Raw genomic sequence first — 11,168 nt, 5'->3', positions numbered from 1 at the left:
AGTGGAGTTTCATTGTAATTTGTTTCTTGTAATTATTAAAACTCTGTTGAGCCCAAACAATGTACATAATTAGTTACCTCCTGCAATTTCTCCACCTCACTCTTTTATACATGGAGACTCCACCACCAGACCACTGCATGGTCAATCCTGGCCGGCCATTATCGTCTGTTCCTCAGATGAGCCCAACTGAGATTTTTACACAGTTTATATACCTGCACAACTCTGTATAGACACACATCCATTCTATTTTACCAGACAATAGTCGCAGTTACTATAACTTACAGGGTGTGCCTATAATCTATGGCTGAGTTCAAAGCTTCAAGAGACTTTATATCTTCCAAAAAGTCTTTTGTTATACCACTTTAGAGCTTCGTAACCATGGACACTGAGATCTTTAAAGCCATGTGACTCTTGTAGCAGCTGCTGTCGACAATTTCATTGTAGTTTTATAGTAACCAACCAACTGTTCTAGGGCACACCCATTGCCATAGCTATGATTCATTAAAGATTTTTGACATGACATATAAGGAGTAGAGATCCAACGATTACTATTTTAACACCTTATCATAACATTAATTTTAAAAGTACTATAATACTGTTTATCATAAAGCAGTATATTAGGGATCTTGGAGATTTGGGGGGTTTTTGGCCAAAAAAAACACTCTAAATCTGCTTCACAAGACCATCCTGGTACCTTGGCAGTATTGTAGGTATAACCAAGCCCAAAAGTGCCTTCAATTTGATTTGATTTATAATAAGGCCCGTTTACACTAGTGTCTTAAACCAGTTTAAAACGGTTTCAGAACCTTACAAGTGCTAGTGTAAACGCATTCCAAAATGGTAGTTTAGCTAAACCACCTCAGCAGGTAGTTTGAAGCTGTTTAAAACCACTTAGAATATTAGTGTAAACAGGTGACAACTGTTAATCCAGTTTAACTATGGCGAGTTGAGGCTTATTAAGGCTTATTGTGGACTAACAGTGAAGTAAAAGTTCTAATTACAATCTGGAGTGATGATAAGATTCAACACCAACTTGATGGAGCACAAAACTGTCCTTGAGAAGGTAGCTAGAAAAATGGCAGAATTAGGCTATGAAAGACACTGGGTACAATGTAGACAAAAGATTAAGAATATGAAAACTGACCAACAGACAAATAGGAAAGGGAAGGAAAGAGTGAAAGCACTTTGAATTGCTTGACAAAATCATGTGTAAACGTGCTGATGTAAAGCATACAAGGGAGTAGTGGCAATGGTGATGTCAGTATTACTGTATTAGTCAAGGATACTAGTTGATGATGTAGAGCAGTCACTGTTTGATGACAGTTTGACACAAGTTGATGATCTCACTCAACTAGATGATGATCTCACACAGGTTGACGCTGACCTTCTTGCAGCTTGCCTTCTACTTTGTAACAACTTGAGAAGTAACCACATGCTTAGTAGACAACGTACTAACTCCATTGCTAAACCTCGTGGTGAAAAGTACAGCTTGTTAAAGTGCTTATGATTTTAGGTGCTTGTTAAAATTAAATTAACACTTAGGGATTCACCTAAACCACTTGACCATAACAACAGTGTAAACGGGCTTATATTTATCCTCTAGGTAATCGGCTACAGCCGTTCTTCCTTGCCCAGAGGAACACATCACACACACATAAGTAAACACCAAAACAATAAATGACCAAAGCATATCAACACAATTACGAAACAAAACAAAACAAACTACACACATACAATCAATAAAGTCAGTTACAATACTGTATAAGAGCATCCATATATTCATTAACTTCAGTGCAACCGTAAATGCTTCCAATAGATTGATACAATTTTTTTTCTAATTATTCAGTGGAATTTTCTACTGGCTTACTATCTGCCTGCCTGCCTGCCTGCCTGCCTGCCTGCCTGCCTGCCTGCCTGCCTGCCTGCCTGCCTGCCTGCCTGCCTGCCTGCCTGCCTGCCTGCCTGCCTGCCTGCCTGCCTGCCTGCCTGCCTGCCTGCCTGCCTGCCTGCCTGCCTGCCTGCCTGCCTGCCTGCCTGCCTGCCTGCCTGCCTGCCTGCCTGCCTGCCTGCCTGCCTGCCTGCCTGCCTGCCTGCCTGCCTGCCTGCCTGCCTGCCTGCCTGCCTGCCTGCCTGCCTGCCTGCCTGCCTGCCTGCCTGCCTGCCTGCCTTCAGACAAGCATAACCCGATAATGGCTAAGGCTACGGGCTTGATATTTTCACTGTTCGACATCACTTCAGCCTGACAGATGCCTTTTGGCATACTGCAGTACTTACAATACACGCATCATAGACTTACTTTTGTCCTCCCATTTCTTTTTGCTGGTAGCCCAAGGTTTCAATTTGTGGTAGCACAATGGCTTCCCAGCTACTTTTGTAACAGGAATTGTCCATATTTTCCCAGATTGATTGCAGAGGCACTTCTCCTACTGTTCTTCATTTGTAGTGCTTGAGAATAGCTGAAAGCAAGGCGTAATAACTGCTTCACTTTCCAATAAGTAATTGATAGTTGGGGGCACGTTCAGATAAAAACAATAACTGAGGTACTGTTCTATCGTATGTGTGGGTTCACCAGTCATGATAGTGTTACAAAAAAAAAGTAAACAAGTGTAAATTAGATTAGGGATCATAGAAAAGGTAGGGAAACAAGGGAGGTCGCCTACGCCTGAAAATATGTACTAGTGGACATTTAATCTCTAATTCAGTCATGGGTATAGGCTGAATTAGGGGATTAAATTGTTTCTCTACTTTTTTTTCTGTGATCACTAATCGAACTTAATTTTCATCATACTTGTGACGTTAAAATACTGCATAATGATTTATTTAGTGTCTGAAATATCACACAGAATAAAATAATAGTGATACAAAATTCAGTGATTGGATTCCATGGAAACAAAGTTAATATCCTACCAAGAGTTAATAATATTGGGGAGGGCCCACTATTATTAACTCTTGATCCTATGTGATTGACATTATTTTTCTTTAATTTCATGTGCTCCAAGGAAGATGTCCAGAGCTTATACATGGCATCATGCATGTAGTCATTGCACCATTTTTGTTGGTGTCTTATTCATGATTAAAACTAGTCTTTGTGGGTTGAGAGAAAACATTAAGAGAGAGCCTGCTAGCAAGCCTGCCGGCTAAATTGCTATCATTTTTGGTAAGAACATTAATTGTAAGGTTGATCACATGCAGCTTTTCCTATATGCACCCTATGCTTCAACTCACATTACTGGAGACAGCTTTGTTTGAGCAATTGTATCTTCCCAGTGGGAGCTTTCAACAGTAACTTACAATCATGCAAAAATGTTTTTCCCGGCACCAACATCTCTCTATAAAATCCCTGTGATATAGTATTCCCAATAGATAATAATAATCAGGGAGAGAAGAATGTCTACTAAATGATTGCATGGAAGTTAAAAGATTTGAGTTTTGGCTTTTACTGAGCCATCAAACCACCTTAGGATATGCAATGGACAATTTTATTCAATTACAGTGCACTCAAAAGACTAGTGCGATTTCTCAGTATGGTGCTGTGACAACACAGTTGAAAACTCTGATTGATACTCCCCCCTTTGTTATAGGTTTCTCAGATGTGGTTCTCATAGAGTTATCCTCGAAATGATCAGTCATGTTCTTTACAACAGTATTGCTCTTGCTGACTTAATACAGTGCTGCTCTCACATATAATTGACACTTGTGTCTATACTGGGTGGACCATTTAGATGGGAACGTGTTGCTAACATCCTGTTAAAACTGGTATATTTGTGGAAAATAAAATAATAAATTTTGTAAAAGCTTGGGTGAATGTAAACAGACTGACCACCTGATCCTCAGAAACTGTTCCTTAAAAAGAGGATGTCCTGTATTCAGATCAGTGGTCCTTTAGGAGTAGTTCCAACTGCAGAACACCCACTGAGGTTTGCACAATCGACTGCTGCCCTGTTAGTAATACACTCGATCGTCTCTGTGATATATACTTGCCACAACAAAATCATCCCAAATTGAACAAGCGCAAGCTGAACATGCTGTAGCGCTTGTGTACACCTGGTGTATTTGAATGGGAAGCCTTGCATCTGTTAACAGGCTGATCATGAATGCCAGTCAACTGTTATGCCTATTAATTATAGTTGGGAATGCTATGCACCCAAACCCCATAGAAGCTGCCTAGCTACCTGGTCAAAGGATGTTGAGTAACCACTTAGAAACCGTTATTTTAGACCAGTTGGGATAGCTATGCGGGTCCAGCTGTCATTCACTGGCCCCATCTTGTTCTTTATAAAAGAAATGTATGTGTAGGGTACTCGGCTTGCAAGGCTACATGAGGGGTCCCTGGTTCTGCCTGGTCTTACTCAACATGTTCAAAGACAGAGTACTGCCATTGTTCACACCACCAACCAACGGTGTACACACACATACACTGTTGTATGATACACACACAAATGTGCACACAGGTAAGTTTCAGACAACTTTCAAGCCAACAACAGCCATACAGATTTTACAGGATGTATATGAATTGTATACCGCAGCCACTGTAGTGTGGTTCTGTACGATTTATACACTACGGCTCGTCTAAATACATTGTGTACGGCACACCTTATGAATTGTTGCATCATAATTGCATTGAGTGCCATTATGAAGATAGACAAGTCAATAACATTAATTCAATTCCACAATACGACGGTGGCATTGAAGGCTGTGGCTGTGTGTGACAATAAATTATATTGGAATGTGTTATTGCTATCATCACTGGCATGTTAATCGAAAGGTTACAGGTTTGATGCTTAGTTACTGTTATTTAACTCACATTGCTCCAGTCTACCTGAGCTGAGGATCCGGTGCTAATTGGGGGACAGTTTCCTTATCCTGTCCCCAAGAGGATTTGCCAGCACTGACTCCAGTGCACAGGTGCCCCGGTATTAAACTAGTTATGTAAGTGTGACTGTGTATATGGCAGCCACAGGCTTTGCTCTCTCTGTGTACGGCAGCTGCAGGCTTTGCTTTACTTTGTGCGTACGTGCGTATGTGTATAATGTTATTATTTAAGGAGCAGTCCCTGCATTATATACATTGTGGTACATCTATGGTCCACACAAGGAGATATTTAATAGTTCTAGGCAGCCTAAACATGCTAGGACTTTCCTTTCATGAGAAGACTCATTTATTCAACAGAACAAACAAACAAACAAACGACTGCAATTAGACACAATCTGTCATATTTTCCATTTGTTTCTGTCGAGATCATAAACTGAATGAGTCTCAAGGAGTTACTGTTCCAGCTGAATGTGTTACCTGTGTATCGGCCAGGTGGCCATCATCAGATTCTGACAGAAATTCCAAGATTTCCTTTTCAGTTGATATACATCACTATGACAACTAGACAAATTTCCACCATAGGGTTTAGTCCACTGTTTTCACTATCTATTCATTTTATAATTTGCACTATGATAAATGGACTTTGCACTGAGTGTTATGACTAATACCAAACTGGATTCAATTGTAAGCCCTACAAGACTGTATTTATTGTATTGCAAGGTTGTATAATGCTCTTATACACATTACAATTGTGTCATAGCCTATATACACTGAGGCATGTTGTAGGCTTATGTAAATAGTGTTTGTTTTTTTTGAAACCAATTTTATAAGCTTACATAATGATAACTTGTTGTGCCACTCTAGTTTGTAACACTTGTGTGTTCCACCGAATAGGCTTGCCTGACTTGCCGTGGCATCAACAGCAGCTTGCTAACTCAGCATGCATGCCACATGGCACTATTTGTGGTTGCACTGAGGAATTGTGAAGTCTAATTACTTTCACACTCTTTGCAGTGTAGTTGCATAGCAATAATTATTTTGTGAACTTTTTTGGAATGAACTGACCACCATTGATTATCACAATAATGTTGCGTGCATGTAATACCATAATGTTTCAAAGTTAGGAGAGTAGGTGGGATAAGCAGGGGCAAATCTAAGGTTTCACAAAGGGATTGGGGGTACTGAATTTTTTGTAGTACAGGACATCAATTACTGGTAAACATTCATTGTCTTGCTGGTCATTGTAGCAGACTAGCAGGTGGGATCCTTCTGTGTTTACCTATACCAAATCATCTGATCAATGTTTAGGATGGCCATCATTAAACTCACGCCATGATCATCTTTCAAGCCTTTTGGGTTGCCACTCCTTCCAGTTTGGATGAAATAACCAAGAAAAAGTAGTATTGATATAGTGGTCATGTTTTTCCTTTGTCCTGCACGTCTTGACCACAGTTTTTTAAAGAGGAAACAGGAATCCACTCGATGTTGTGGTTGTACTTTTATGAGTTGTGTATTGTAGTGAGCCAAGATGTGCATAAAAGCATTGTTCAGGTGAATATAATATGTACTAAACCATGCAGTATAAAAGCATATAGCTATTTTAAAAAGACCTATAGGCTTATAATAATACTGTTTGACAAATGAGAACCTTTAACCCAAATATGGCCTGTAGTGGTAGTGTAGGGTATCAGTTACATAAACTGATGTAGGTGTAATCCATCTCTGCTTATGTTTAAGTAAAAAGAATTGCTGTATGGTTTTGATGTTGAAATGATAACTAGTTTTTGAAACTAATTGAAGTTTTTAGATATGTCAATGTATATAGGCTAGACTGCCTTTGTACACAATGACCAAGTGATTTCAGTGGTTCTTGTTTGAGGAATAGAATGTTGTAGTGTTGTTAAACAAGTCTCAGAATGTTTCAGTTCCACAATGGAATGGGTGCCAACATGACACGTTAAGCATCTTCACTTTTCTATCATTTGATCATATATGGAGTGAAGGAGATGTTCAGCTGCTATAGCAACTGGTGTCCACCAGGATATAAAATATATCACTTTTGGTAGTGAAGGACACAACATGTCACTATAGTGACTGTAATCACTGCTTACGTTGCAAAACACTGCCCATAGTGAGTTACATCACTAAGTCTCCTCAAGGTGACAGCAGGTGTACAACTTGCTACAATAACAACTGCCACACAAGTGGCCAGTAAATATCTTACTATGCTTGCAGCAAGCAGCTGCCACATATGTGGGCAAATAGAAATTTAGTTGGCATGCATCACTGGTGATGTGTACAATACCTAAATTAACTTCAGATAAACACTTCACACATTTTCAACATTATTGAAAATGGTTTCATATTTGTAACATTGCTGATGTTAGCGAGGAATTCAACCTGTGATGAGCAAAAGGCTTGACCATTTTAATACTGCAAGTTTGATACTTACTTTAGTGTAACAAGCAATCTAAGCTATTCACATTATTGTAAGGTAATTTGTATGAACTACATTGGCTGGTTGTGCCCAGTGCCTGATCCCATCCATGGTATGTGGCACATTTGATGTTGTCTGTATATACCAACCTGACATTATCCATATTTGGTAACACTAACTACTGGTACTTATGCAACGTAAATGTTCTCTGTAGTTATATGATATTGTTGTTATCATAATGTAGTGTAGTACTTGGCTGCTGGTAGCACTTGGCTGCTGCTGCTGCCACTGATGTATTTTACTGAATGGGATGGGCGGTTCGTTGAAGCCAGTCATCTACTCTACAACTATGCATGATGATATGTAGGGTGGAGGCAGTGTGACATACAAGTTTATCAATTATTTCTTCTTTACAATTAGTGAGTAGTTACGCTTATAGTATAGCATAGTTAGCAGTGTATAGGTGGGATGGGAAATACAAATTATGGTTACGGACCACTTTTAATCTTAATGGCCGCTATTAGTATGCAATTTCTTTATAAGACGTCAGTGTGAAAGTGAATCTCCTTTGCAATTGTTCCTTTACCAAATGGTGTCCTGAGAGGCTTTGCTGGTTATAATGCAATTACACAAGTTTGAGTATAGAGTGAAGTCATGTAGCCTTGAGCTGCTAAACTATATCCTATTAAGACACTGTTGGGTTAGCTCTGTTTGATAACAATCAATTAGTTAACTGTACCCAGCTGTTTCAAGGTTGTGCCATGGGCAGGTTATGTGTGTAATTGTTGGGCTGCATGCACTGAAGTGTTAGTAGTGATCTGACCAACCACCCATTCCCACTGTGTGTTTATATTTGAGGTGAATTATTGACAATTTCATTGTAGTATAAGTAAGACAGACCAGCTGTCAGCAACTGTTAAACAATAGACTGTACAAAAACAATTCATTTTACATTAATACATTTTAGAGGCATGAAGGCCTGGTTAAAAAAATATACAATATGCTAAAATTCTGTGAGTTATACAAATCGCTTAAAAATTTGAATATAGTGGTAAGTTCATCTACATCCACATGATGTTGTTTATCTGCATCCACATGATGCTGCTACTAGTTGGTGATAAGTTTCATATGATATCATGTGATTAATAGGATTATATAGCACAATTGGTTGTGGCTTGAAGCTAGTTGCTACACAGCTTGCTGCAGTCACATCGGCACTTGCACTACCTTCTCTGAAAGCCAACAAGTTTCTCACTTCTGCATGCTCTGTTGGATTGTGTAGATGGTGAAGGTACTGGGGACATTCTCCCATACACTGTTTTATGTCTAATGTTTTGGGTTGAATGATGTACTCGTAACCACCTCCTACTTGTGAAAATGTCACTTTAAATCCTTCCTTGAGTTGACATGGTGTGTTGATGTCCCTCTTTCCTTCACCTATTTTAAATCTTTCCTTCTTATCAGTAATAAGATGTGTTGATTTGTCTATTGGTGTTGCCAAGAGATCGTCAATTGCCTCAGGTACTCCGCCCATGTAGATAAGTAGTCCTACTGCAGTTTGGTGGTGTTTCTTTGAAGGCATTATGATGGGATTTGTAGAAGCCACTTTAACTGTCAACAGGTCATTAGTCCAGTGTGAACTGCTGCTGTTAGTTAACTGAGAACTTAGACTAATTCTTACTGAAATGTCTTCAGTTGTTTTTTTGGCATCTTTATCCTTTAGTTCAGGTTGCTGCCAGGTGAACTCCTGCTGTCTGGTATTGACTTTGATCACTGCTGGCTGATGAGAGGTTACCATGCGTAAGTGTAGCTGAACATTAGTTGGCTGCTCTTGTCTTGGTAGACCTGAGGTGTTGAAGGTGAAGGTGTAGTAATAGCCATTTGATCCATCACCATCTGTAACTGTAAGAAGAAAACAGAAATAGTCACACATCTGTTGTTAGCACATGCTGGGTTGCTAGTGGTATGTGTACACATGCAAACATTACATGCAACATGTATAGGGTGTTCCCATTGTGCTGATGTGGGTAAAACTCTTATTCAATTTGGTATACAACTGCACACTACTAACAGTTTTCTGCCCAAAAAGGTGGCAGTGTTGTGGTTGGAATTATGCAAGAATCAGGTTATTTCATGTGAAATTCATGCTGTAATTCCCATTAATAGCTTCAAAGAATTCCATACTTGCACTACTACAAGTAACCCAACCAATTCAGTGCCATGTATAAAGTTTCTGAGAACTACAACTGCAAAATGTCTGGTCAGTAATTTGCTAGAGGAAGAAATAATGCCATCAAAATTGTTTATTCAGTGATCTTATTACACTACAACAGTTTAGGCCCTATACCAACTTGTGTGTGGTCTGAGCATAAATCAGTTAACAGCCATTTTCTCACCATGTGTGACTGGTTCCAGCCAGTGAATGGTCTTCACGGTCCTTAGGTACTTCAAGCTGATGTCCAAGTTTCCTTGCTCCATCACTGCACTCATTTTGCGATAAGTTTTTCTGATTAATGGTGGGATGTGCACATCACTTGTAACACTATCATGATTGACTGCTTCAGCAATTGCCATTTTCAGTAGAATTAGAATAACTGATACGATCCACTTTGATTCCATCTTCTTTGTTTCTTTTTGGTCACTGTAGCTCTGTTAGTTTAAAGTTTGTTTGAATGATGTTGAGGTGTAGTTAGTGTATTTTATAGGTGAAAGTTAAGAAGCCAAATGATAGAGCAGGAAGCACTTAAGCAGCTTCTGATGCCTCTGGCTATGCTAGCCTGACAAGAGTAGTGCTTGTTGGATATCAATTAAACTGCAGTGCACACTGAGAAAGTTGCTGTGATGACCGACTAGATCAAATAAGAGGAGTGTACCTGTTATGGTAGTGAGAGAAATTGGTTTTAGCTTTGATGTCTTTTATTGTCATTGACTAGGTGGTTACCGTAATACTTTGCATGCATAGTATGGTGGTGAAAACATTTTGACCCGTACGACACAACAGATTAATTGCAAGACGGCTAGCCTGTCGCCAAAGTTCAGCTATATAGCCAATAATATTAACAGCTCTACCACACATGAACTTGTTGACTGTGAGTAAGTTGTTGTGCTGGCTATCTGTAAGCACCATTAAGTGACACACACAGCTAGCATAGTCAGTGGGGGTTATTCACTTATTTGACCTTTGTTCTGCCATAAATTTCTGATTGATACTGTATCTATGATTCTGCTGTGTGATAAGGGTAAGTGGTACATATTATGCACTGAAGCCCTAATCATATTTTAGGCCAGGATTAATTTCCTTTCCATGCATGATGCACATCAAGAAAGAGGATGAAACTGCTTTTTATAAAGTAAAGTATGTGTCTCATGACATGTTAATTGGAAGGGCTTTGAGGGACTTACCTACACTCGAGAACTTGAAGTGTGTGGGCGTGTGTGTGTGTACACATCATTTAACACATTGCACACACACACATACACAAAATTGCAAAACATCATTTGTAGTATGGGATGCTGTACATGCTCTATTGACCATCAATACCAGCCTGCAGCATGTAGCCATTATCCTATCAATACCACTTAATCCATTTATTGACCAGCAACAGACCACAATGAAGCTATTTGCGGTCATTGTTTGGTATGATATCAGCTAAAACACAATGCCAGACAACCTGCTATCCCGGCTGCTGCTAGCAAAAGGATTCTGTCTAAGTAATTCAATTCTATTGGGGCGTGTAAACATGTAAGTGCATTAAACCAAATGTAATTGTATACACACTGCACACCTTACAACTACTTGGCACTTAGCTGCTTATAACTGTTGTATCACACAAGTTAAAATGTGTGCACACTAACCTATTGCTACCAGCTACACTTTCAATAACTAGTACTTTAGGTGGTCTAACAACAGAAGCCGACC

At 39.4% G+C, this 11,168-nt stretch overlaps 1 protein-coding gene across 1 annotated transcript; it reads right to left on the bottom strand.

The window, feature by feature from the left end:
* Positions 1-8,113: 8,113 nt before the first annotated feature.
* On the bottom strand, positions 8,114-9,906 carry LOC136260788 (bone morphogenetic protein 4-like). The gene is made up of 2 exons (XM_066054654.1): positions 9,646-9,906; positions 8,114-9,151 (listed from the first exon to the last, which is right to left on the bottom strand). Exons 1-2 carry the CDS (start codon positions 9,866-9,868, stop codon positions 8,331-8,333), a joined length of 1,044 nt encoding a protein of 347 aa, XP_065910726.1. The 5' UTR covers positions 9,869-9,906; the 3' UTR covers positions 8,114-8,330.
* Between the last annotated feature and the right edge of the window lie 1,262 nt (positions 9,907-11,168).

The sequence above is a fragment of the Dysidea avara genome, chromosome 7 (assembly GCF_963678975.1).
Source record: "Dysidea avara chromosome 7, odDysAvar1.4, whole genome shotgun sequence".
Classification (NCBI taxonomy): Eukaryota; Metazoa; Porifera; class Demospongiae; order Dictyoceratida; family Dysideidae; genus Dysidea; species Dysidea avara.
Note: the sequence above shows the minus strand (reverse complement) of the source record. Positions and strands in the feature narration are given on the sequence as shown.